The 25444-nt window shown below is 57.8% G+C and overlaps 4 protein-coding genes across 5 annotated transcripts; 3 read left to right on the forward strand and 1 right to left on the reverse strand.

The window, feature by feature from the left end:
- Window positions 1-883: 883 nt before the first annotated feature.
- LOC118649288 (protein NKG7-like) lies at window positions 884-2837 on the reverse strand. 2 transcript variants are annotated; one of them, XM_036296193.1, is made up of 5 exons: window positions 2710-2837; window positions 1663-1884; window positions 1431-1577; window positions 1212-1346; window positions 884-1111 (listed from the first exon to the last, which is right to left on the reverse strand). In XM_036296193.1, exons 2-5 carry the CDS (start codon window positions 1817-1819, stop codon window positions 1053-1055), a joined length of 498 nt encoding a protein of 165 aa, XP_036152086.1. In that variant the 5' UTR covers window positions 1820-1884; window positions 2710-2837; the 3' UTR covers window positions 884-1052. The 2 variants fall into 2 exon arrangements, with proteins under 2 accessions (XP_036152086.1, XP_036152085.1); XM_036296192.1 differs by lacking the exon at window positions 2710-2837 and adding an exon at window positions 2069-2287.
- Window positions 2838-2870: 33 nt separating this feature from the next.
- LOC118649287 (protein NKG7-like) lies at window positions 2871-4069 on the forward strand. Its single transcript, XM_036296191.1, has 4 exons — window positions 2871-3290; window positions 3376-3522; window positions 3607-3741; window positions 3842-4069. The coding sequence occupies exons 1-4, from the start codon at window positions 3134-3136 to the stop codon at window positions 3898-3900; spliced, it is 498 nt and encodes a 165-aa protein (XP_036152084.1). The 5' UTR covers window positions 2871-3133; the 3' UTR covers window positions 3901-4069.
- Window positions 4070-5946: 1877 nt separating this feature from the next.
- Window positions 5947-7474, forward strand: CLDND2 (claudin domain containing 2). Its single transcript, XM_036296195.1, has 4 exons — window positions 5947-6115; window positions 6463-6600; window positions 6967-7086; window positions 7316-7474. Exons 1-4 carry the CDS (start codon window positions 5947-5949, stop codon window positions 7387-7389), a joined length of 501 nt encoding a protein of 166 aa, XP_036152088.1. The 3' UTR covers window positions 7390-7474.
- Window positions 7475-8786: 1312 nt separating this feature from the next.
- On the forward strand, window positions 8787-24190 carry ETFB (electron transfer flavoprotein subunit beta). Its single transcript, XM_036296186.1, has 6 exons — window positions 8787-8937; window positions 18347-18505; window positions 19256-19414; window positions 21296-21358; window positions 23024-23182; window positions 23979-24190. Exons 1-6 carry the CDS (start codon window positions 8881-8883, stop codon window positions 24147-24149), a joined length of 768 nt encoding a protein of 255 aa, XP_036152079.1. The 5' UTR covers window positions 8787-8880; the 3' UTR covers window positions 24150-24190.
- The last annotated feature ends 1254 nt before the right edge of the window (window positions 24191-25444 follow it).

The raw sequence follows: 25444 nt of genomic DNA on the forward strand, positions 1-25444 counted from the left end.
TTCCACCTCATGCCCTGTTGCCTGTCAGCCCTCGTCATCACTCATGTCCTACCTGTTGGTAGCATTGCCAAGCTCCTTTCTTCCTCTTGGCCTCTCCAGAGACCTCAGAGAGGGCTTGCTGGCCCTGGGGGCTGACACTGCCCTGCCCCTGCTCTCCTCCTGGCTCCCCAGCCCCCTTGAGAGAAAGTCAGCTGTGGCTTTAGGGGTCCTGGCTCCCACCCACCACCCCATTCTCATTTCCTCCCTCCCGCCCCACAGCCCACTTCCAGCCTTTTCATGCCTCCGTCTCGGCATCCCTCCTCCTGGATTCCCTTTCCTTGGCCCTCAAGAAGTCCCTAAACACCCTCTCCCCAGGGAGCTCACCTCCACCCCCCACCACACCATCACCCTTTGTCCCACATCCTTCCTGGGCTGTGCCTGTCCCCTGGCCTGTGTTACCTCCTCTTCCCCACCTGACTTGCAACCCCCCTCCATGGGCATCACCTGGATTTGACTCCTGTCAGCATTCCCAGCCCCCAGCGAGGCCCAGCAGAAAGGATGTGCTTCGGGAAAGCCAGCAGAAGGAAAGAATGAATTACTGAGATGAGCAAGGAGAATTACAGCACAGGTGAGGGGCCGAGAGGGAGTGAGGAGGAAAGTGCTGGAGCCAGAAAGGCATAGGGAAGAGCAGAGAAAGGGGGACGAAGAGGAGAGATGGAAACAGATGACAGAGAGTGGCCAGAGAAGCGGGGAGAGGATGTGGGCAGTGCCCAAATCCACACTGGGTTGGGGCCCTTGGGGAGCAGATCGAGGTTTCAGATTCTTTTCTGGGTGCCCAGTGTCGCCCACCAGGGAGCTGGTGCGCCATTGGCTTGTGTCCTGGTTGAATTAATCTCAAAATAACCAGACTGCAGCAAATCATTGTTGAAAGAATGAATAAACAAACAATGGGGCTATGGAAGGGCTGGGGGCGAGGGCCGAGGGAGGGCCAGGTGATCCCATGGCTCCGGATGATGCTTGGATGATGCTTTCCAACCCACTTGCTGTCCTCACCTTCGCCTCACATGTTGGGCTCACACTTCGTCATAGCCAGGCCGAGGGGCACGGGAGTGAGCGACCAGACCCAGGCTACCTGGGGTGGCAGAGGGAGGTTAGTTAGCACTTGTCCCCGCCCCCACCTGCTCCCACAGAGCCCCCAGTGGGCCCTCCCCAACTCCCGAGGCAACAGTCACCTGCGCTGTACCAGAGGAGAGCCGCAACCCAGCCCAGGTAGAAGGACCAGGAGAAGGAGGACTGGATCTGGGGGTGTCGAGGTTGGCTCCACCAATCACTGGTGTAGACGGCCATGGCCACCACCATGAAGAGGGCTGAGACAAGAGACAAGGAGACTGGTCAGCACCTCTGCGGGAATTCACAGTCCCCAAGGCCCACGGCCAGTCCACATTCCTTACCTGCAACAAAGGCTGTGATGGACGAGGCCAGGAGGCCGCGGCGCAGGACCGACAGTGAGGGGATGCAGGACAGGACCAGGAGGCCCACAGACCCCAGGCCACACAGGGCAGCCAGAATGCTGAAGGTCTGTGTCACGTGGATGAAGTCTGCTCAGAGAGGAGACCTGTGAGGACCTGTCCCCTCTGGCTCTTCTCCCCTGTCCCCCAGACAAGACACGCCACTCCCCCTTACCTGCTACTAACTCCTCATCCCTCTTCGGCCAGAGGCCCGAGTGAGCTGAAGAGCCGGGCCCGATGGCCACCAACCAGAAATCCGTGCTCAGAGCAACCAGGGCAGAGACCAGGGCCAGGGAGCCGGCCAGCAGGGCCAGGGACCGCCAGGGCTCCATGGGGGTAAGCGCTGGGCTCCTGGGTCTCTGAGAGAAGAGGCTGTGGACCCAGACTCTTGGGTCCTCTGAGCCCCCCCCAAAAAGCAAAGAAGTCAGCAAGCAGTTGAGGCAACTTGGGGGGGGGGGGGGCTGGGCTCCTTAGGACCAGACTGGTTCTGTTTTACCCATTTCAGTTCCTGGCAACGGATTCTCACACACCCTCCCTTCCTGGGTTGTCTCCCCTCCCCGAGGTCCTGGTCCCCCACTCACAGTGTGTGGTGGGGCAGGGTGTCACCGGTGGTTTGGTCGGTGGTTCAGAACCTGCCTCGCTATCTCAGGTCTGTAGCTCTTACCCTCGGAGCCTTGCTCAACACTAGAGGGGGGGCTTCCCGGAAGAGATGACAGGCTTGGGGGCTCAGAGGTAGGGTTGGCACATGAGGCCAGGGTGTGAGTTCAACGAGGGGAGGGATGTGGCCACAGGGGACAGTTGGGGGATGTGTCATGTCTTCCTGTGAGTGCTGCAACTTTCCGTTGTGAGAGAGGCGGGGCCCCCACTCTAAGGCCTCCATGATGCCTGGGGCTGAAGGATAAAGGAGCTGGAGATGTGGACACCAGGTCCTGAGGGAGGAGGGGGTAGGTGGGCAGGTGGCCGGTTCCTGGGCCCCTGCTTTGCAGCGCATGCTCAGGGCAGGCAGAAGGGAGAGAATCAGGATTGTAAAAGTCTGTGGAGGGGAAAACACGCCCACCTCCTCCTCTGATGTGTCGGTTCACACAGCCCCGCTCTGAGCATGGCTGGCTGGATCATGAGGGTCACCGTACCTGCCAGGGGCCCAGGGATGTCAATGCAGGGCCCTCCGGCCCTCCAAGCGTCTTCCTCCCACACCAGTATCAGGCCTTGGGCCGCACCTCACCTGTGAGCAGGTAGAAGGTGAAGGTGCCACAGCCCAGGGAGAAGGCCCAGGCAAACTTGACCGCTGTGGAGCTGGAATGGCCCTGAAGAGGACCTCTGTTGTGAAGACAAACCTGAGACAGCGAGGCAGGTTCTGAACCACTGGCCAAACCACCGATGACACCCTGCCCCACCACACACTGTGAGTGGGGGACCAGGACCTCAGGGAGGGGAGACGTCATCGGTACAACCCAGGAAGGGAGGGTGTGTGAGAATCTGTTGCCAGGAACTGAAGTGGGTGAAACAGAACCAGTCTGGTCTTAAGGAGCCCCCGAGTTGCCTCAACTGCTTGTTGGCTTCTTTGCTTTTGGGGGTGCTCAGATGACCCAAGAGTCTGGGTCCACAGCCTCTTCTCTCAGAGACCCAGGAACCCAGCGCTCACCCCCATGGAGCCCTGGCGGTCCCTGGCCCTGCTGGCCGGCTCCCTGGCCCTGGTCTCTGCCCTGGTTGCTCTGAGCACGGATTTCTGGTTCGTGGCCATCGGGCCCGGCTCTTCAGCTCACTCGGGCCTCTGGCCGAAGAGGGGTGAGGACTTAGTAGCAGGTAAGGGGGAGTGGTGTGTCTTGTCTGGGGGACAGGGGAGAAGAGCCAGAGGGGACAGGTCCTCACAGGTCTCCTCTCTGAGCAGACTTCATCCACGTGACGCAGACCTTCAGCATTCTGGCCGCCCTGTGTGGCCTGGGGTCTGTGGGCCTCCTGGTCCTGTCCTGCATCCCCTCACTGTCCGCCCCGGGCCGCGGCCCCCTGGTCTCGTCCATCACAGCCTTTGTTGCAGGTAAGGAATGTGGACTGGCCGTGGGCCTTCGGGACTGTGAATTCCCGCAGAGGCGCTGAGCAGTCTCCTTGTCTCTTGTCTCAGCCCTCTTCATGGTGGTGGCCATGGCCGTCTACACCAGTGATTGGTGGAGCCAACCTCGACACCCCCAGATCCAGTCCTCCTTCTCCTGGTCCTTCTACCTGGGCTGGGTTGCGGCTCTCCTCTGGTTCAGTGCAGGTGACTGTTGCCTCGGGAGTTGGGGAGGGCCCACTGGGGGCTCTGTGGGAGCAGGTGGGGGCGGGGACAAGTGCTAACTAAGCTCCCTCTGCCACCCCAGGTAGCCTGGGTCTGGTCGCTCACTCCCGTGCCCCTCGGCCTGGCTATGACGAAGTGTGAGCCCAACATGTGAGCCGAAGGTGAGGACAGCAGGTGGGTTGGAAAGCATCATCCAAGCATCATCCGGAGCCATGGGATCACCTGGCCCTCCCTCGGCCCTCGCCCCCAGCCCTTCCATAGCCCCATTGTTTGTTTATTCATTCTTTCAACAATGATTTGCTGCAGTCTGGTTATTTTGAGGTTAATTCAACCACGGCACAAGCCAATGGTGCGCCAGCTCCCCGGTGGGCGACACTGGGCACCCAGAAAAGAATCTGAAACCTCGATCTGCTCCCCAAGGGCCCCCACCTAGTGTGGATTCGGGCACTGCCCACATCCTCTCCCGGCTTCTCTGGCCATTGTCTGTCATCTGTTTCCATCTCTCCTCTTCGTCCCCCTTTCTCTGCTCTTCCCTATGCCTTTCTGGCTCCAGCACTTTCTTCCTCACTCCCTCTGGGCCCCTCACCTGTGCTGTAATTCTCCTTGTTCATCTCAGTAATTCATTCTTTCCTTCTGCTGGCTTTCCCCAAGCACATCCTTTCTGCTGGGCCTCGCGTGGGTCCGGGGGTGATGACAGAAGTCAGATCCAGGTGATGCCCATGGAGGGGGGTTGCAAGTCAGGTGGGGAAGAGGAGGTAACACAGGCCAGGGGACAGGCACAGCCCAGGAAGGATGTGGGACAAAGGGTGATGGTGTGGTGGGGGGTGGAGGTGAGCTCTCTGGGGAGAGGGTGTTTAGGGACTTCTTGAGGGCCAAGGAAAGGGAATCCAGGAGGAAGGATGCCGAGACGGAGGCATGAAAAGGCTGTGGGGTGGGAGGGAGGAAATGAGAATGGAGTGGTGGGTGGGAGCCAGGACCCCTAAAGCCACAGCTGACTTTCTCTCAAGGGGGCTGGGGAGCCAGGAGGAGAGCAGGGGCGGGACAGTGTCAGCCCCCAGGGCCAGCAAGCCCTCTCTGAGGTCTCTGGAGAGGCCAAGAGGAAGAAAGGAGCTTGGCAATGCTACCAACAGGTAGGACATGAGTGAGGACGAGGGCTGACAGGCAACAGGGCATGAGGTGGAAAGGAGGGAGGTAGCCAGAAAGATTCAGGGAGCAGAAGGACCCGGCCTTGGGGATCCAAGGGCTTTGTGGGGTGAAGAGCAAGAAGGGGGCAAGGACAGTGCCAAGGAGTGAGAGGGTGGGGTCATTCCTGGTTTGGTGGAGGATGCTGAGTTCAGGCGGGAGGTGTTGAGTGGGGGGAGATGGCCAGAAGCAGGTGAGGGCTCCAGGCCAAGGTTCGGGAGAGAGACCAGGGCTAGCGATGGAGTCTGGGATGGCCTCAGAGCATCGTGGCCACTGAAGCTGGTAGAAGGTACAGGATGCAGGGAGCAGGAAGGGCAGGAGCTTGGTTGGGGGGTCTGGAAGGGACAGTCAGATCTGGGGACCAGGAGTGCTTATGGGTCAAGGGAAGAGAAGTTTTGAGAAGGACGTGTTCTACCATGTCCTGGTCCCCAGGCTCCATACAGACCTACCATCTGGCTTTGAGCTGCCCCTTTGCTGGGAGATGCCTGTGTGGACAGGTGGGTGGGTGGTTATCTCTTTAAATGGCCGCTGGGAGAGGGGGTTCTGGAACTCCTGCTGCCTCACAGAGCCTAACCCAGCCTCTCTTCCCCCACCCCCGCTGCACCTGCTTCCTGGAAGCCCTGGGAGCTGGCTGTGAGTCACACAAGTGGGGGTGTGGGGGTGTGTTGTGGGGAGCGCACTGGACAGGCCAAAGGGACATCCCACTGGGTGATGGAGGTCTCTGGAAGGTAGGGGGGTTTCTGATCAGTGACTCCTGGGATGATGGTCTCACTGTCCCAGGCAGGGGTGCTGGGGGAAGGCCTGCAGCATGGGGGGGGGGGAGGACCTGAAGGAGGACACCTCGAGGTCCCCAGAAGCAGGGGTCCCAGGCAGGGGTGTCAGGGCAGCCGGCTGGGATGTGGAGAGACATCTGGGAGGGGCTCTCAGGGACCCTGGAGGGGGCCTCGGGGTGGGAGGGGTGTTGTCCAATCTAGCGTATGTGGCTTCTGCAGCAGCCCCCCTGGCATGGGGGTGAAGCGGAGCCTTCAGTGCGGGGGCACCCTGCTGGGCCTCTTGGCCAACATCTTCACGGTGCTCTCCACAGCTACCAACTACTGGATTCGCTTTCCCACGGGACACAGCGGCCTGTGGCAGGACTGTACCCAGGGCACCTGCTCTAATATGCCCTGCCAGTGTGAGGCCCAGGCCGTCCAGATAGTGTCAGCCCCCCAGCCCCCCCAGCCCCCACTACACAGACAGCCCCAGCACTGCCCACAGCGGGCCCCTCCCCTGACCCAACAGCTGGGCACACCCTGGGAGGCCCCCACCCCACCCCCTCCCCTCCAGCCTCAGATCTAGCTGCCCCTAGGTGACCGAGGCTACCACCAACATGACCACATCCCCTCATGACAACTTCCATGTCCCCATCAACGCCCGCCCCCCCGCCCCGCCACGACTCTGCTGCCAGCCCTGTGCCAGTGGGTGGGGGCGGTGGCCAGGGCGGCGCTGGCTGCTCGGGGCTGAGGCGGCGGCTCTCCCCAGTCATGCTGGAGGTGACCGGGGCGTGCATGGTGCTGGGGGCCGCCTTCAGCATCGTGGGCTTGGTGACGGCGCTGAGGATCCTGTGTCGGGAGGGCAACTCACCGGGCCGGACTACGAGCACTGTCTTCTTCTTCTGCGGTGAGACAGGACCAGCCCCCCAGGCAGGGGACAGGGGTCCCCCATGGGTCTCGACTCAGGGCCTTGGAAAGGAGCCAAGGAGAGGGGCTGGCGACCCCAAGGATTCTGGGAACACAGCTGGAGAGGGTGGGGCTAGGGGCGGGACCCGGAGGAGGTGGGCGAGGTCTTCTGCAGCTGAGCGGTCCGGAGGGGGCGTGGCCAGGACGGTGGGCGCGATCTGGGTGGGGCCTGGGTGCAGCCCCGCCCCCTCCGGGTCACGCTTATCTGAAGGGTGGGCGTGGTCAGGACGGTGGGCGCGGTCTGGGTGGGGCCTGGGTGCAGCCCCCCCCTCCAGGCCACGCTCATCTGGCGGGTGGGCGGGGCCAGGCCTCCTGCTGCTGATGGCTTTGACAGGCTACACCGTGAAGAATGCGTGGAAAAACGACGTCTTCTTCTCCTGGTCCTATTTTTTGGGGTGGATGGCTGTACCTTTCTATATTCTCGCGGGTAACTTGGACAGCGGGAAGGGGATGGAGGAGAATACACGGGGGGACCCTCCTCCCCGCACAGACTGCCCAGCCGCCCTTCCAGGAAACCCCACTCTGACCTCCCGGCTTTCATAGACCCGACAGAGATGCCCGAGGAGCGCCCCCCCCGCCCCCCAAAAACCCAGGCCCCTCCCGCCACCCGCCCCTGGGCCCACCCACTCCTCCCGCGCTGCTCTCCCTCCCGCCAGGCTTCTGCTTTCTGCTGGTGGACATGATCCTGCAGAGTACGGATGCCATCAGCGGGTTCCCCGTGTGCTTGTGACCGCAGCCTGCCTGGGGCAGAATAAAGGACCCGCTTAGCTTCCACCGCTGGCTCCGCCTCCCTTTCTGGGGATGCGAGGACACGGACACGGGCCACTTGCACACACGTGGGAACGTGGCAATGAAGAACATGGGATGGGGGCTCAGGACACGAGGGTCCATAGAGGTTCAGGGAGGACATAAGGACATGAACCTATAGGGCAGCGGTTCTCAACCTCTGGGTCACGACCCATTTGGGGGTCGAGCGACCTTTTCACAGGGGTCGCCTAAGACCATCGGAAAACATATAATTACATATTGTTTTTCTGATAAATCACTATGCTTTATGTTCAATTTATAACAATGAAAATACATCCTGCATATCAGATATTTATGATTCATAACAGTAGCAAAATTACAGTTATGAAGTAGCAACGAAAATAATTTTATGGTTGGGGGTCGCCACAACATGAGGAACTGCATTAATGGGTCGCGGCGTTAGGAAGGTTGAGAACCGCTGCTATAGGGAATGTGGAGACCCGGCGGACCCCGCATGGAGACACGAACATGGAGTGGACAAAGGACGCCGGGATGCGGCCGGAGCTGATTTGGCACAGTGGATAGAGCGTCGGCCCGCGAATTGATGGGTCCCGGGTTCGATTCCGGTCCAAGGCACGGACCTCGGTTGCAGGCTAGATCTCCACCCCAGGGCAGGGTGCGTGCGGGAGGCAACTGATCCATGTGTCTCTCTCACATAATGTTTCTCTGTTTCTCCTCCTGCCCCTCGGGGGAGGATTAACAACAGCAACAAAAAAGGCCCTAACCGGTTTGGCTCAGTGGATAGAACGTCGGCCTGCGGACTGAAGGGTCCCAGGTTCGATTCCGGTCGAGGGCGTGTGCCTTGGTTGCGGGCACATCCCCAGTAGGGAGTGTGCAGGAGGCAGCTGATCGATGTTTCTAACTCTCTATCCCACTCCCTTCCTCTATGTAAAATCAATAAAATATATTTTTTTAAGAAGGGACATGGATGTGGCGGGGAACGGGGACACGGGGAGCATGGGGAGGATGTAGAGCAAACACGGAAGGATTCAGGGGCGTGGGGACACTGGCGCTGCGACTTTGAGACGCGAGGAAGACACGGGGAACTGGGGCAGGGGTAGGTCGGAGGACGCTGGGGAAAACGTAGAACGCCTGGCGCCTTCCCCGCTCCGCTCCCTCCCCCGGGAGCGACCTTTCCCCTAGTTCCCGGCCACGCCCCCTTCCCAAGCCCTCGTCGCTTATCTCCGGGTTCCGCCTCTCCCTCTGGAATCCGCTTCCCATTGGTCCTCATCCGCTTGACACACCTCCCTCACTCCGGCCTTCCGATTGGTCCTTTGTTGGGGCGGAGGCGGGCACCGCAGAGGTGACTGGCTGGCGGCCCGGGCGCAGGCGCAGAGCAGGACGAGGAGGCGGGGCCTCACGGCCTAGGGCCGGGAGGGTGCGGCTTGACCCCGCAGGTGGCCGCGGCTGGAAGATGGCGGAGCTGCGCGCGCTGGTGGCTGTCAAGAGGGTCATCGACTTTGCCGTGAAGGTGACCGGGCCCCCCTCTCCCACCTCCCCGTGCCCCGCGGCCGTGTGCTTCCGGGGTCACGAGCGCACCTTGTATGGGGGGGGTCTTCTCGTAACCTCTGATCTCTGCCCTCTCGCCCTCCCCCCCCAGCCCCCTCAAACGTCAAAGTCACACCTGAGGGCACAGATCCAGAGACTGTGAGGTTCTGACAGCCGCTCGTACCTCCGGGGTTAGGACCCGATTCCTTTCCTCCGGTTCTGAACTCACTGCCTGAACAATTGCGTGCAGGGCGAGTGACCGCCTCTGTTTCTGACCCGCTGGTGGAGTCGAGCTCCCTGTTTAACACGCGGAGAAACTGAGGCACAGAGCGGTCCCTGGGCCGGGAAGGGACGGAGCCGAGGTTCCCGTCCAGGCCCGTCGGCGCCTCTCCCCAGCCAGGGCTCTGCACACAAGCCATGCTGCCACCCGCCGGCGGCCTTGCAAACCCACGGACTGTATGCACCGCAGAGCGGGCATCGTGCTGCCCTGGAGCTCAGACAAGGTGCCCAGGGAACCCAGATCTGTGCCACCTGCATAGCGGGAAGGCGGGAAAAGTGCTCCCTGCAGCCGAAAGCCAGTCGGATGAGTCGGTGGGATGGCTCACATCCTCCGTGAGACGGTTTGGGGGCGTCTCTGAGAGCCTGGCTCGTGCCTGGAGAGAGGCTGGTGTGGACAGAGGCCAATCAGACACACTGCCCCAGGCCACTGCCTTTCAGTGCTTGTCTAAACCAGATAAAGTGGTGACTGCCCACCCATGTCTGCCCCCTTCCCCCGCCAGCCCCCCCAGCAGACCGGGAGCCCGCCTCTGTGTCCCCAGCATCACCTGCACAGGACCTGGTGTGCAAACTGGGGCCCCCCCACCAGGTTGGGGTGTGTGGTGTGAAAACGTCAGTGATGATAACAGCTTACATTTGGGGGATATTTACCTGTTCACCAGGCAGCGTTCTAAGTCTTCGGCTGAGATGAACCCATGTCATTCTTTCGACATCCTCTCTAGACGGTAGTCGGCAAACTCATTAGTCAACAGAGCCAAATACTAACAGTACAACGACTGAAATTTCTTTTGAGAGCCAAATTTTTAAAACTTAAACTATATAGGTAGGTATATTGTGATTAACTTAATTAGGGTACTCCTAAGGCTTAAGAAGAGCCACACTCAAGGGGCCAAAGAGCCGCATGTGGCTCGCGAGCCGCAGTTTGCCGACCACGGCTCTAGACCAGCGGTTTTCAACCATGGTGCCAGGGCTCGCCGCTGTGCCGCAAGAATTGTTAAAACGTGCAATACCTGACTATGTAGTCAGGGGCACTGACCCCGTACCCCTTAGACTGCAAAAAAAAAAAAAAAAAATGACAGCAGCCAACACATCTGATGTGAATGAGTCCAAATTATACCAATTATTTTTTTTGTCAGATCGGCAAAAAGCATCATATATTTTGTGGTGGGCTGCACCACAAAACTTCTGGTGTGCAGAATTTTAGTCGTTGATGCGTGCCGTGAGATGAAAAAGATTGAAAATCGCTGCTCTGGATTTATTTATTTTTTTAAATATATTTTTATTTATTTCAGACATGAAGGGAGAGCTAGAGAGAGATAGAAACATCAATGATGAGAGAGGATCACTGATCGGCTGCCTCCTGCAGGCCCCCTTCTGGGGATCGAGCCCACAACCCAGGCATGTGCCCTTGACTGGAATCGAACCCGGGACCCTTCAGTCTGCAGGCTGACGCTCTATCCACTGAGCCAAATCAGCCAGGGCTGCTCTAGATTTATTAATCCCATTAGACAGGTGAGGAAACTGAGGCCCACGAAGGTTCCCTTACTTGCTGGCTGGGTAGCGACTGGCATTATTGAAACACAGGCGAGCCCTGCTCCAGCTGCCCTCTGCCCATCCCACTCACAGCGCCCGACCTCCTGGACTCTCTGGCAGAGGTGTGGGCCCCAGGCTTGTGGAGACTTGCTCCTCTCAGATTCTGGGACTCGACTCTGCTGGTTCCCTCTGGCCTCCCCCTGATCCTTTGGGCTCTGTAGCCCCTGGGCCTCGGACCCAGCTGCCAGCCCTGGTCCCTGGCCTGAGATGCCTGGGGCCCTATCTGTCGCCCCAGCAGGCAGGCTCACAGTGAACTCAGCTGTGGGTCCCGGCATCGCCCAGCCTCGGGCCCTGCATGGGTGCCTCCGCTGTGTGTGCTGTGTGAGGGGAAACGTGCAGCGTCCTGGTATCCGCTCCTGAGTTTTCCTGAAGTGTGGGTGCTGCCTGCCCCTCCCACAGTCCTGGGGCCCTCTCCATGGCATCCTGTCTCGGAAGGGATGTGTCTGTTGATGTCCCTTTCTGAACAAATACATGATTTCAAACACTGCCAACAACCTAATCACCGGGCCAGAGCCCGGGCACCCCTCCTTCCTGCACCTCCCCCAGCCCATCAGCTTTCAGCCCCAACCCTCCTGCCCCCTCCATCTCCCTGTTCTCCATCCTGTTCCCTCTTCTCCATCCTCATGGCCACAGCAGTTGAGGCCTCATCTTCTCCCACCTGGACCCTTGCCCCAGCCTCCTTCCCTGCTCCTGTCTCTCCCCTCCAGCCCGGACCCTCCCAGCCTCAGGGGTCTCCTTGCGCCTGGAGCTGCCCCCGCCCCTCCAGTGGCCCAGCACCCTCAGGACAAAGTCCCCCGCCCCTCAGCCTGGGGTTCAAGGCCCCTCCAGGTTTGGCCCTGGTTCCCTGTTCAGCCATCCGCATCCCCCTGCCCCTCTCTCACCCTTTGTGCTTTCCCAACACAACAGGCTGCCTCTTGCCTTGGGCCCTCATCCCTGTTGTGCCTTCTGCCTGGGCACCTTCTACTTCACCCTCCAACCTCTGCTTCTCATGCCCCCTGCCTTGTCCTGCCTCACTCCGACCCGCTGTTACATCAACGCTTAGTGAATCGGGCACAGCCTCCTCCAGGAAGCCCCCCGTCTCGCCTCCGCAGGCTATCTTGGTGTGCCCTTGGGTGCTTCTGCAGGCCTTGGGCTTCCCTTTCTTAGCCTCCCCACACTGAGCTGGGATCCTGTTTACCCAGGTGGCAGACCCCTACCCCGGCAATTCGTTTCGGGTGTGCCGGCTCTGACTCGCCTCTGTGTGCCCAGCCTCCCTCCATCACCTCCTTCCAGTCTTTGCTCAAATGGCACCTCTGAGAGGCCTTTCCTGGTCACCTACCTAAATCTCAGCTGCACAGTCCCGTCTGCTTCCTTGCTGAACCCTCCCCGCCCCCCCCCCCCCCCTTTTATCACTTTGGAACCCACCAGGTAGTTTACAGGTTTCTTGCTTTAGTGACTGTCTCCCCTCCCAGGATGTGAGCTCCGGGTGGGGAGGAGGGTCTGTCTGGTGCCGTCACTGATCCTGGTCAGACAGCGGGTGCACTGCCGGGAAGGTTCAGAGTGGAGACTCTGAGCCTGGCACCCCGGGTCTGCGTCCTGCTGTGTGGCCTTTGGGGAGTCGCTTAGCCTCTCTGAGCCTCATTCTCCTCCTCTGTACAACAGGGATAATGATAGTACTTCCTTTACTGCAGCAGTCGCCAGCCGGTGGTCCTCAGACCACTGGAGGCCCGTGAGGTCCGAAAGGTTGGCGGCCGCTGCTTTATTGGGTTGTAGTGGAGGTGAAATAAGCTCTTCAGTGCCCGGCACGTGGTTAAGTGTCGGCTAGCACTCAGTCATATTGTTATTGTTGGCAGTAATAGCGATGGAAGTTTATTTAGTCACTTATTCAAAGCATAACAAATGCTCTGCTCAGTGTGTCTCTGTGTGTCTGTCTCTATGTCTGTGTGTGTCTGTGTCTCTGGCAGTCTGTGAGTGTGCCTGTGTGTGTGTGTGTGTGTGTCTGTGTGTGTGTCTGTGTCTCTGTGAGTGTGTCTGTCTCTGTGTCTGTGTGTGTGAGTGTGTCTGTGTCTCTCTCTGTGTGTCTGTGTCTGTGGCTGTGTGTGTGTCTGTCTCTATGAGTGTGTCTGTCTCTATGTCTGTGTGTGTCTGTGTCTCTGTGTTTGTGAGTGTGTCTGTCCCTGTGTCTGTGTGTGTCTGTGTCTCTGGCAGTCTGTGAGTGTGCCTGTGTGTGTGTGTCTCTGTGTCTGTGTGAGTGTGTCTGTGTCTCTGTGTGTGTGTCTCTGGCAGTCTGTGAGTGTGCCTGTGTGTGTGTGTCTCTGTGTCTGTGTGAGTGTGTCTGTGTCTCTGTGTGTGTGTCTCTGGCAGTCTGTGAGTGTGCCTGTGTGTGTGTGTCTCTGTGTCTGTGTGAGTGTGTCTGTGTCTCTGTGTGTGTGTCTCTGGCAGTCTGTGAGTGTGCCTGTGTGTGTGTGTGTGTCTGTGTCTGTGTGTGTGAGTGTGTCTGTGTCTCTGTGTATGTGTCTAGGGTATTAATAGGCATTTGGCAACCCACTAACCCCCACTTCTGGCCAAGGACATTTTCCATGAGGCTGAGGAAGCTTAACCTCTAGGGCTTTCAAGGCCAAGGAGAGGCTGGAGCCCTTCTGTGTTCATGATTAGCTCTCCATTTGAGGATCCTCCAAAGAATGGAAATTCGGGGCCCCCCGAACCCGTTTCCATCTCTGGGCCTGACCCTGACCAGCCACGCCTTCTCTCGGTTCTGGGAGCACATGGCGTTGCCTCCGTCCCCTCGTCCCTCCTGCTCTCGGCATCGCGGGCACCTCCCTGTCCCTCAGGCCACACGTGCCGCCTCGTAGGGGACGTGAGCCTTCTTCGTCTGCCCCCACACGGTGTCCCACTGGCGGGCCTCAGAGCGCGGACTGCTGCCTGGGTGCTTGGCTGCTGTCCTAGCCTGCTGACCGCCGTCTCCCCGTCTGGCGTGGGCTGTCCTGCTTGCTGCGTCCTGGTCCCTCTGAGCCCCCCTGAAGCCCCAGCTCACGCCCAGCGACTCTCGTGGTGGAAGAGTCTGGAGGACAGAACTGAACAGAAGCCCTCGAACCGTGGCCAGGGCTCAGGAGGGGCTGTCGGCAATCACTTGGTAGAAACCTGCTTGGAGCCCTGGCCGGTTTGGCAAAGTGGATAGAGCATCGGCCTGTGGACTGAAGGGTCCCGTGATCGATTCTGGGCAAGGGCACATGCCCGGGTTGCGGGCTTGATCCCCAATAGAGGGTGTGCGGGAGGCAGCTGATTCATGATTCTCTCTCATCATTGATATTTCTATCTCTTCCTATCCCTTCCTCTCTAAAATCAATAAAAGTATATTAAAAAAAAATCAGTTGGTAAAAACCTGCTTGGATACAGTGGGCAAGGAATAAAGGGCCGACTCTCCCGCCCCTGTGGGCAGGCACCCTTGGCAGCCTGGAGGGTCGCAGGTGCCCAAGTGGACTCGGGGTTAGACCCCAGTGCCGCCACTTCCTTGCTGTGTGGCCTTAGGCAGGGCGCGTGGCCTGTCTGTGCCTCAGTGGCCCTGTCTGTCAAGTGAGGATGGTGATGGCAGGAACTGGGCTCCTAGGAGAGTTAAATGAGGTGCTGCCTGGCTCAGGGCAGTTTCTGTTGAAGGTTCATATGCTGCTCCTTTAAGAGAAAGACTGGAAATTTCATGCTGAATCGCACGCCTCAATGTATAAACCATCAGGATTTTTTGTATCCTCGCCTGAGGATATGTTCATTGATTTGAGGGAGAGATGAAGGGAGCGACAGAGAAAGAGAAACATCAATGAGAGAGAGAGAACCATCGATTGGTTGCCTCCCATGAGAACCCTGACCCGGGATCAAACCCGAAACCTAGGCATGTGCCCTGACCGGGAATCGAACCTGCAGCCTTTCGGTGTATAGGACGACGCTCTAACCCACCGAGCCAAGTGTTTCCTGGCTTATGTAATTTGACTAAACAGTGTTGCTTTACAATTTATTTATTTATTTATTTATTTATTACATCGATTGGGGTGACATTGGTCAGCATGAGCACATAGGTTTCAGGTGTGGGCTTCTGTGTTACAGGATCTGTATGTAGTACCATGTGCCCAAAGCCAGATCTTCTCCATTTCCCCCATCCCCTTCCCTCTGGCAATCACCACTCTGCTGTCTGCGTTTGCGACTTTCAGTTTTATATCCCACGTGTGAGTGAAATCATGTGGTTCGTAGCTTTTTCTGACCGACTTATGTCACTTAAGCATCATGTTCTTAAGGTCCGTCCTTGTTGCAAATGGCGCTGTCTCATGCTTCCTTGGGGCTGAGCAGTACTCCATTGTGCCTATGTCCACGTCTTCGTCACCCAGTCCTCTGTGGCGGACACTGGTTGTTTCCATGTCTTGGCCACTGTGACTAATGCTGCAGTGAACAATGCTGCATAAATGCGAATACATTTCGAGTTTTTCGGGTATATACCCAGGAGAGGGATTGCTGGGTAGTATGGTAGCTCTCTTCTTAATCTTTTGAGGATAAACAGTGTTTTTGTTTTATTTTATTTATTTATTTTTTCAATCCTCACCTGAGGGTATTTTTTCATTGATTTTTAGAGAGAGTGGAAGAGAGACACACAGAGAGAAATATCAATGGGGGAGAGACACACATTGATTGGTTGCCTCCTACACAAGCCCCAGCCAGGGCTGGGCATCAAGCCTGCAACCGAGGCATGTGCCCTTGACCAGAATCGAACCAGGGACCCTTCAGTCCATGGGCCGACGCTCTACCCACTGAGCCAAACCGGCCAGGGCCAAACAGTGTTTGTGAAGCTGTAAGTGAACTTGAGCTTAAAAGATCTTCCCGGAGGAGGTGAGCTGGTCCCTCCCTCCTTGGAGTCAGGGGCCTGGGCGGGGTCCTGCCACAGCAAGGGAAGGCATGGGCCCCCCAACTCATGGTAGGGGGCTGCTTTCCTGTTTAGAGAGGAAACTCCTCTCTTCTCTTTAATTTTGTTCATGAAAGAGGGATTTTGTAATAAGTCTGGCCAGTGTGGCTCAATGGTTGAGTGTCCACCTATGAACCAGGAGGTCCCGGTCAGGGCACAAGCCTGGTTGCGGGCTCGATCCCCAGTGGGGCGTGCAGGAGGCAGCCGGTCAATGAGTCTCTCTCATCGTGGATGTTTCTCTCTCTCTCCCCCTCTCCCTTCCTCCTCTCTGAAAAAAAAAACATAGTGAACAGACAGGAGCAGATTCTAACATAACTCTCATTGCATGTCCGTAGTCATTCGCTAAAAGTGTTAACCGTGCACCTGCCATGGACCAGGCACCATCTAGGCCGAACCAAACAGACACCCATCCCGATCCTCGGGGAGTTGGCATTCCGGTGGGAAGAAGATAGGTCAGACATTCTGAGCGCAGTGTATGGCATATGTTGGCTGGCCAGTGCCATCAAAAGAGCGAACCAGATAAGGGGGTGGGTGGGGAGAGTTGGGAGGGTGCATTTTACTTTAAAGCAATATGTTTTTTATAGATTTTAGAGAGAGATGGAAACATTGACCGGCTGCCTCCTGCACCAGGATCGAGCCCACAGCCAGGGCATGTGCCCTGGAATCTCGGTGCGTGGGATGGCGCTGAACCAGCTGAGCCACACCGGCCCGGGTGGGAAGGTGCATTCGAATAGGATGGGTGAGAGGAGCCAGGGGAACGTGTGGGGGGTTTGGGGGAGTATGTGCCATGTCCTTAGCACAGGTTCTTGTGAAAACACAACAAAACAAAACAAAACAAAACAAAACAAAACACATGGATTCGGCACCTGGTTTTTGCTCCAGTTGCGTTTCTTGAGAGTAAATTCATCCAGTTCTGACATGTGAGCCTTACTTTTGGAGTTAAAATGACTTTTTAAAAACGAGAGGATGGTGATAGAACATAATAGTTGCCCCTTTTCCCTTTTTCCTCCTCATCCCACATCTCTGCTTCTGCCCACCCCCCAGCCCCAGAGAGGAAGCTGTAGGGAAGCAGTGAGAGTCCTGGTGTCCCCTGCTGGGCGGGGACCTGCGTGGGCCAAGCCTTTGGGGGCGGCCACCTGGGAGGAGAGGGGCAGGTCCCAGCTGTGTGGTGCAGGCTCCCCAGCCTGGCCCCTTGGGCGTCTCACCGGCTTCTTGAACACCCTGAGCCTAGAGCCCAGGCAGCATCCTCCCCGCTGTGCTCATATCCCACCAGAACCCCAAGGGTGTCCTGCTGGACTCCTCTTTCTCACCCCACCAAGTCCTACCTGCAAGGACCCTCCGGCCCATCCTCCTCTCCACTCGACTGTCAAGGCCACCAGAGCCACCGTCATCTCGTATTTCAACGGCTCACAGCCGCCCAGTGGTCTCCCCATTTCAGCTCCTGCCATTTTCCCAGTTTTCTCCATCGAGAACCCAGACGCATCCTGGCAGTGTGCTCAGTGGTTAGAGCACCAACCCGTGCCTCGAAGGGCCATGGGTTCAATTCCCAGGTCGTGGGTTTAATGCACCGTCAAGAGCACGTACATGGGTTGCAGGTTTGATCCCCAACCCCAGTCAGGGCGTGTGCAGGAGGCAACTAATTAACGTGTCTCTCTAACATCAATGTTTCTCTCTCTCCCCCTCCCTCCCTTCCACTCTCTCTAAAAAAATTAATGGAAAAAATATCCTCTGGGGAGGATTAACAAAAAAAAGAAAGAAAGAGAGAAACCAGATGACCTGTGCAGCCCAGGGCCAGGCACAGAGTTGGGGCTCCGCGAGGACCTGCCCTGTGAGGAGAGGTTTGCCCTGCCCCGCCCCCACCTTAGCCTGTGTGGCAGAGCGGCCTTTGAAGCGGGTTCTTTTCAAACCAGATCGTGACCGTGCGTTGATCATGAAGTCCCTGTCGAGGGCTGGCATTAAGAGAAACAGAATTGTCCTGGCCAGTGTGGTCAGTTGGTTGGGCGCCGTCTGTGTACCGAAAGGTCGCCGGTTCGATTCCTGGTCAGGACATAGGCCTGGGTTTTGGGCTCGATCCCTGGCAGGGGGTGTGCAGGAGGCACCTGGTTGATGTTTCACTCTCACATCGATGCTTCTCTCGCTCTCCTCCCTTCCTCTCTCGCTAAAAATCAATTAAAAAAAAAAAAAAGAATAGAAAATGTCCCCGTATAGTGTATAGAGTGAAGGTAAGTACCGTGCACCGAACCTCACGCTGCAGTGGTATTTATATTTACACGTGAACTTACGTGTGTGCTTGCAACACCCTTGGGGGTATCATCAAATGCGTTTCTCACTGTGGGTGATGATACGACAGAGAAACCCTCGTTCAGGCCCAAGGAGCAGCGACGAGTCAGCTGTCCCTGTGTCAGGGCGGGTCTGAGTGAGAGGGTGAGAGGGCGGCCCTTCACCCGCCTTCGAATTCTAACCCCGTCTGTCCCTGGAGACCTGCGACCCCGGGCAAGGCCTTGCCCCTCTCCAGGCCCCGGTGATCCCCATCCAGCCTGTGCGAGGGTTGGTGCCGTGACCCCGACCCCTGACCCTGTCCCTTCCCCTCCTGGCTGCACAGATTCGAGTGAAGCCGGACAAGACGGGTGTGGTCACCGATGGCGTGAAGCACTCCATGAACCCCTTCTGCGAGATCGCCGTGGAGGAGGCCGTGCGGCTCAAGGAGAAGAAACTGGTGAAGGAGGTCATTGCTGTCAGCTGCGGGCCCAGCCAGTGCCAGGTGCCAGAGCCCAGGAGGGGTGCTCGGCCCAGACTCCTGGGTCTGAGGGAGGAGGGGCTGGGGGCCTGGACCCCTGGGTCTGAGGGAGAAGGGGGTGGGGGCCTGGACCCCTGGGTCTGAGGGAGAAGGGGGTGGGGGCCTGGACCCCTGGGTCTAAGGGAGGAGGAGCCGGGGGCCTGGACCCCTGAGTCTGAGGGAGAAGGGGGTGGGGGCCTGGACCCCTGAGTCTGAGGGAGAAGGGGGTGGGGGCCTGGACCCCTGGGTCTGAGGGAGAAGGGGGTGGGGGCCTGGACCCCTGGGTCTGAGGGAGAAGGGGGTGGGGGCCTGGACCCCTGGGTCTGAGGGAGGAGGAGCAGGGGGCCTGGACCCCTGGGTCTGAGGGAGGAGGGGCTGGGGGCCTGGACCCCTGGGTCTGAGGGAGGAGGAGCCGGGGGCCTGGACCCCTGGGTCTGAGGGAGGAGGAGCCGGGGGCCTGGACCCCTGGGTCTGAGGGAGGAGGGGCTGGGGGCCTGGACTCCTGGGTCTGAGGGAGGAGGGGCTGGGGGCCTGGACTACTGGGTCTGAGGGAGGAGGGGCTGGGGGCCTGGACCCCTGGGTCTGAGGGAGGAGGGCTGGGGGCTGGACCCCTGGGTCTGAGGGAGGAGGGGCTGGGGGCCTGGACCCCTGGGGCTGAGGGAGGAGGGGCTGGGGATCAGGCTCCTGGATCCCCCTGGTGCAAGAAGCCAAGCCAAGCCCCTTCTCTCCTCCCAGGAGACCCTCCGCACTGCCCTGGCCATGGGCGCAGACCGAGGCATCCACGTGGACGTGCCGGCTGCAGAGGCCGAGCGCCTGGGTCCCCTGCAGGTGGCCCGGGTCCTGGCCAAGCTGGCAGAGAAGGAGAAGGTGGGCCTGGTGCTGCTGGGCAAGCAGGTGGGTGTTCCAGCCCCTCCCCCGTCCCCGTGTACCTGACTGGGAGTGGGGAGGCCTGAGGGGGGAGGCAGGTGACTCAGGCCCGGGTTCGTGGGTCCCAGGCCCAGTAGCCTGCGACTTGGCTCTCCCTGCTCCAGAGTTTGAGCAGGACGGGCAGGGTCACTGTGGGCCTCGGAAGGTCCCTGTAGGGTCCTATGGGGTGGGATCGGAATGCTGGAGGCCTGGGCCACGGCCCATGGGACAGAGCAGAGACAGATGTGCTAGAGGGACAGGGCCTGGAGGGAGGAGGGAGGAGGGAGGGACTGTGCTTGGTTGACTTGGAGGGTGGGGCATCCACATGGGTTCTGACTGAGGCCTGGCTTGAACAGAGACCTGAGGCCTTCGAGGGCACCCTGGAGCCTTGGGGGCTCTATGAGCACAGGGCGGGGGGGTGGGGAGGTACAGCTGTGGTGCAGAGAAACCCCATGAGGAATGGCCTGGAAGGGGAGAGACTGGAGGCCAGGGGTTTGGGGGTGGGGGGGGGCTCTGGGGTGAGAACTCAACTAGAACCTTCCCCAGCACACAACATCCCAGGAGAGCCTTCCTCGGGGTCGGCCTCCCCACCCCATCCCATCTGGACAGACATGGTGCTCACCCAGGGGAAGGGTCGAGGGGGGTCTTCAGAACAGCCTCAGACAGACAGGAGCCGGACAGGGAAAGCATGAGGCTGAGAAAGAAGGTCAGAGACAGCGAGGTGAGGTGGTCGCAGAGACCCACGGGAGGCTCAGAGGTAGAGCTGGGGTCCCCGAGGGGGGAGACCAGCATTCCAGAGGGCCAGCTCAGCCTGGGGCAAGGGCAGACTGATGGGTCCAGTTAGGTTACTGGGTGTCCTGCCCAAGCCAGGCAGTCGAGAGCAGAGAGAGATGACAGCAGGGGAGCCAGAGTACAAATCAGGAAACTGAGGCAGGAGGTCTCACCAGAGAAGAGGCCAAAAAGGCACGGTCTGGGTGGGGCTGGGTGGGGCTGGTGGGGCTCGGGTGTCACACCAGCTCCCCAGGTAACGGGTGCTGGTGGCCTATTGAAGCTTCCTGCATCCGCTGGGGGGGCTCAGACTCGATGCCCTGCTTGTCCTGCGTGTCAGGGACAGCTCCTGGGGCCCGGGCCTCCTGCTGGGTACCTGCTGGATGAACTGGCCGAGATGCTCTTTGCTGTGGGTGGCAGAATCACAGCTCAGACCGGCTTCAGCCAAAAAGTGACCTTATTAGCTCACGTGAGGAGAGCTTCAGGCACAGCGTGATCCAGGTCAGCCTGTGCTCCAGATTCTGTTCTTCTGTCTTGGCTTCACTCTCTGCACCTCCAGGCTTACCTCCCGCCAACCCAGTGACCCCGGCAGAAACAAGAGCCTCTTTCCCAAGGGCTCCAGCAAAACTCTCAGGGCTGACTCTCCATTGGTCCAGCTGGAGTCCTGCGTTCATCCCGGAGCCAATCACTGGAGTCAGGGACAGAATGCTCTCATTGGCCCAGATCCCATTCATTCAGCTCCCCAGTGTGGCCCTCCCAGGGCCTGGCGCACAGGAGGGTTCTGTGAATATTTAGGCAGGGCCTTGGGGATAACAGGCGCCCCTGTCTCTGGGCCCAGTTGAGGGGATGGGATCACTCTAGACCTGGAATCAGCAAACCTGGAATCAGACAACAATTTGGTAAATAAAGTTTTATTGGAACACCCACACATCCATTCGTTTATACAGACCCGCGATGTCTATGGCTGCTCAGGCACTACAGCGGCGGAGCTGAGGCGCTGGGACAGAGAACACGGGATATTGCCGACCCCTGTTGCAGACAAAGGCCCCGATAGGGTGTGAGAAGCCCCCTTGTCATACGATCTTCTCTTTCCCCACTCAGGCCATTGATGATGACTGTAACCAGACAGGGCAGATGACTGCTGGATTTCTGGACTGGCCACAGGTGGGTGAGGCTGGGGTGGGGAGCGCCTGCTGCGGGCCAGGCCCGGGGGGGTCAGAGCATGGTCACCCTTGTCCCTGCCCTTTCAGGGGGAGGCAGAGGTAAAGTAGGACAGCTGCTCCCGCGGGCAGGCAGGGGGAGTGCCCAGCCAGGACACCTGGCCTCGTCTGCTCCTCAGCCACACCAGCTCGTCCCTGCTCAGGGCCTTCGCACTTGCTGTTCCCTCCGCCTGGAACATGGCCCCCTGAGATTGTCTGTGTTTTTCACTGCCCCCTTCAGTCGAGAGCTCTCAGATATCACCTCTTCCGAGAAGCCTTCCTTGCCCACTCTCTATGAGATACTCATGCCCCCTCCAAACTCCAGATTCCCCAGTCTCCGCCTCTGCCAGTCCAACAGAAATGCAAGCCACAGACACAATTTAAAATTTTTCATAGCCACATTAAAAAAGTGCAAAGAGCCCTGGCAGGTGTAGCTTAGTGGATAGAGTGTGGGCCTGCGGACTGAAGGGTCCTGGGTTCAATTCCAGTCAAGGGCACATACCCGGGTTGCGGGCTTGATCCCCAGTAGGGGGCATGCAGGAGACAGCCAATCAATGATTCTCTCTCGTCATTGATGTTTCTCTCTCTCCCCCTCCCTTCCTCTCTGAAGTCAATAAAGATATGTTAAAAAAAAAAAAGTTCAAAGAAGCTGGCAAAATTAATTTTAATGATATTGTATTTAACCCAATATATCTTAAATGTTATTTCAACATGTAATCAATATAAAAAATATTGAACTATTTTGGATTCTTTTTAAAAACTTTTTTATTTCTATATTTTTATTTTACTTTTCAATTACAGTTTATATTCAGTATTATTTTGTAGTAGTTTCAAGTGTACAGCATAGTGGTTAGCTAATCACATATTTCAAGTACCCGTCTGACACCATACGTAGTTATTACAATACTAGAGGCCTGGTGCACGAAATTCGTTCACTGTAGAGGGGGGTCCCTCAGCCCGGCCTGTGCCCTCTTGTAGTCCAGAACCCCTCAGGGGTTCGGGCCTAAGCTGGCAGTCAGACATCCCTCTTGCAGTCCAGGGCTCTTGCAGTCTGGGACCCTTTGCTCCTTACCACCTGCCTGCAGTGGGGGCAGGAGAGGCTCCCACCACTGCCACTGTGCTTGCCAGCCGTGAGCCCGGCTTCTGGCTGAATGGCGCTCCCCCTGCATTGAGAGTCTGCCCCTGGTGGTCAGTGCACATCATAGCGACCAGTCATTCCACAGTTCGGTTGATTTGCATATTAGGGTTTTATTATATAGGATTGATTTCAGAGAGGAATAGAGAGGGAGAGATAGAAACTAAATTAATGGTTAGAGAGAATCAGTGATTGGCTGACTCCTGCATGCCCCCTATTGGGTATTGAGCTGGCAACCCAGGCATGTGCCCTGACCGGAATCAAACAGGTGACTTCTGGTTCATGGGTCGACGCTCAATCACTGAGCCATGCCTGCTGCCCCCATCCACCCCCCTGTATTTGAACTTGATGCATATAGATCACCTTGCAGGAAGCTTCCTCTTCTGCTGTCATTCATTCGTGCCTCTGCTGCACTCCGCAGAGTAGCCTATGGAGGACTGCGCGGGGCCTGCCCTGAATTAATCTGCCCACTCCCCCTACGCTGTCTCTCCCCAGGGCACCTTTGCCTCCCAGTTGACACTGGAAGGGGACAAGTTGAAAGTGGAGCGGGAGGTTGATGGGGGCCTGGAGACCGTGCGCCTGAAGATGCCTGCCGTGGTGACCGCTGACCTGCGGCTCAATGAGCCCCGATATGCCACGTTGCCAAACATCATGGTGAGCACCTGGCAGAGGGGTCACGGGGGCCTGGGGATGGGTGAGTGCTATAGGCCCTGTGCCTCCCTGGTGTTCAGATGGGAGGAGACAGGATCCAAGGGACATCTCATCCAAAGGAAGGGATCACTGTCCATTTGGCTAACAGAGAGGGTCCACTGGGTCCTCTGTGCCAAGAATGAGAGCACTCATGGGGCTGTTGGCTAACAGGAAGGGCTTGCTGTTTATCTCAGCCAATAAAAGGCTTGATCAGACAATCAAGAGGGTTCCCCTTGTCATTACAACCAATAGGAACAGTTCATTCTGGAATCCTAGCCAAATGAGGAGGCTTTATTGGGTCATCTCAGCTAGTGGGGAGAGTTCAGTGGGTCATCTTGGCAGGTAGGATGGGCTCAATGAGTCATCTTAGCCAATAGGGAGATTTCAGTGGGTCATCTCATCCAGTAAGATGGGTTCATTGAGTCATGTCAGCCAATAGGGTGAGTTTAATGGATCAGTTTGGCCAAAAGTCCAATGAGTTATTACTGCCAGAGGGTGAGTTTGCCAGTCCATTTGAGCCAGTGAGGCTGTTGACTGAAGGAGGACTCGCACAATAGGAGGGCTTCCCAGGTCATCCCAGCCAACAGGAGTTGTCTGCGCCAGGTGTGGCCCTGTAAGAGGTCGCATGTGTCCTGGCCAGGGGCAGGTCCAGAAGGATTCAGCCAATGGGAGTCGTTCAGCGGATGTGGCACCCATGGGGGCTGCAGGAGGGTGGGCAGGGGGCTCGGCAGCTTTGTGATCTGTGGCTTCCTGCACGTAGAAAGCCAAGAAGAAGAAGATCGAGGTGCTCAAGGCCGGGGACCTGGGCGTGGACCTGACCTCCAAGCTCACTGTGGTGAGTGTGGAGGACCCGCCCCAGCGCACGGCTGGCGTCAAGGTGGAGACCACGGAGGACCTGGTGGCCAAGCTGAAGGAGATCGGGCGGATTTGAGCCCCGTCCGTGAAACTTGGCAATAAAACTATGACTCTCGCCGTCTGTCTCTGTTACCTCATTCCATGGACACCCATTCCTTGATTCATTCAACAAACATTTACTTAGTTTTCCTGTGTGCCAGGCCCTGTGCTGGGCAATGCAGGAGACCCAGGTGAGTCACGTCCAGTCCCTGCCCTTGAGAAGCTTCCATGTTGAAGGGGGATGGACGTGGGCACAGGCAACCGTGAGGTGGGATGCTGGGCGCTGTATGTGGAGGCACTGGGGGCCCACCTGGGGCATCCGAGCAGGCCTGTGGGGTTAAAGAGACTCCCAGTGTGGTGGCATCTAAGTTGAGTCTTGAAAGAGAAATACCAGTGAGGTGGGGTGGGGGGTAAGAAGGGCTTTCATCCACAAGGTGTTTGCTGTGGGCTCCTGGGTGCCAGGCCCCTGCCCAGACTTGGGACCCAAGAGGGGAGGAGGCCAGAAGCTCCGATTCTGGTTGGGGAGACAGACAAGCAAGAGATTATCAAAACCTGGCGCGGGGAAGAGCTGGGACCTGGAGTCGGCCTTAGTGACTCTCACTTTAAAGTGAGTTACTTTCCGAATCTGAGCCTCAGTCTATTCCAGGGGTCCTCAAACTTTTCAAACAGGGGGCCAGTTCACTGTCCCTCAGACCGTTGGAGGGCCGGGATATAGTTTAAAAAAAAACGATGAACAAATTCCTATGCACACTGCACATATCTTATTTTGAAGTAAAAACACAAAACTTCAAAAAAAAAGGCTCTCCTAACTTCAAAAAAAAGGCCCTACTAACTGCAAAATAAAAAAAAAAAAAGACCTCCTAACTTCAAAAAAAAAAAAATCCTAACTTGTTCTTACCTCGGTCCTCAGGCAGCACAGGCTCTGTACAGGCAAGCTCGTGACTCGTCCGATCACACCCGAGACTGAGAGGAGGAGTCGAGAGACAGAGAGAAGGAGGGGAGTCGGGGAGTGCTGCGCACATTCCACACATGGGCACTGCGGGCCGGGATGAGCTGCATGTGGCCCGCAGGGCATAGTTTGAGGACCCCTGGTCTATTCATTTGGCCTATTGAGACAGTAAGAGCTTCATGCAGGGGTTACAGGCCTGGGCCTGGATCCCGAGGCCCTGGGTTCAGATCCTGCCCAATCCCCGTCTCCGGGAGAACCTTGGACAACTTCCTACTCTCTAAGCCTGAGTTTCCTCCTCCATCAGGTGCAGTTAGTGACAGTCGGGCTTTCTGCTGCTTGGTGGCGTAACCCAACGATCCTTTCGTTTGTTCATAAACCTGAGA

Source organism: Myotis myotis, unplaced genomic scaffold (genome assembly GCF_014108235.1).
Source record: "Myotis myotis isolate mMyoMyo1 unplaced genomic scaffold, mMyoMyo1.p scaffold_m19_p_28, whole genome shotgun sequence".
In the NCBI taxonomy this organism is placed as follows: domain Eukaryota; kingdom Metazoa; phylum Chordata; class Mammalia; order Chiroptera; family Vespertilionidae; genus Myotis; species Myotis myotis.

Coding starts and splice junctions, on each gene's coding strand:
- LOC118649288 (XM_036296193.1), bottom strand. CDS start 1,819: ATGGAGCCCTGGCGGTCCCTGGCCCTGCTGGCCGGCTCCCTGGCCCTG. Junction 1,578..1,662: donor GGATGAGGAGTTAGTAGCAG/GTAAGGGGGAGT, acceptor CTCTCTGAGCAG/ACTTCATCCACGTGACACAG. Junction 1,347..1,430: donor CATCACAGCCTTTGTTGCAG/GTAAGGAATGTG, acceptor CTCTTGTCTCAG/CCCTCTTCATGGTGGTGGCC.
- LOC118649287 (XM_036296191.1), top strand. CDS start 3,134: ATGGAGCCCTGGCGGTCCCTGGCCCTGCTGGCCGGCTCCCTGGCCCTG. Junction 3,291..3,375: donor GGGTGAGGACTTAGTAGCAG/GTAAGGGGGAGT, acceptor CTCTCTGAGCAG/ACTTCATCCACGTGACGCAG. Junction 3,523..3,606: donor CATCACAGCCTTTGTTGCAG/GTAAGGAATGTG, acceptor CTCTTGTCTCAG/CCCTCTTCATGGTGGTGGCC.
- CLDND2 (XM_036296195.1), top strand. CDS start 5,947: ATGGGGGTGAAGCGGAGCCTTCAGTGCGGGGGCACCCTGCTGGGCCTC. Junction 6,116..6,462: donor CTCTAATATGCCCTGCCAGT/GTGAGGCCCAGG, acceptor GGCTCTCCCCAG/TCATGCTGGAGGTGACCGGG. Junction 7,087..7,315: donor ACCTTTCTATATTCTCGCGG/GTAACTTGGACA, acceptor CCCTCCCGCCAG/GCTTCTGCTTTCTGCTGGTG.
- ETFB (XM_036296186.1), top strand. CDS start 8,881: ATGGCGGAGCTGCGCGCGCTGGTGGCTGTCAAGAGGGTCATCGACTTT. Junction 19,415..21,295: donor TGGTGCTGCTGGGCAAGCAG/GTGGGTGTTCCA, acceptor TTCCCCACTCAG/GCCATTGATGATGACTGTAA. Junction 23,183..23,978: donor CCACGTTGCCAAACATCATG/GTGAGCACCTGG, acceptor TCCTGCACGTAG/AAAGCCAAGAAGAAGAAGAT.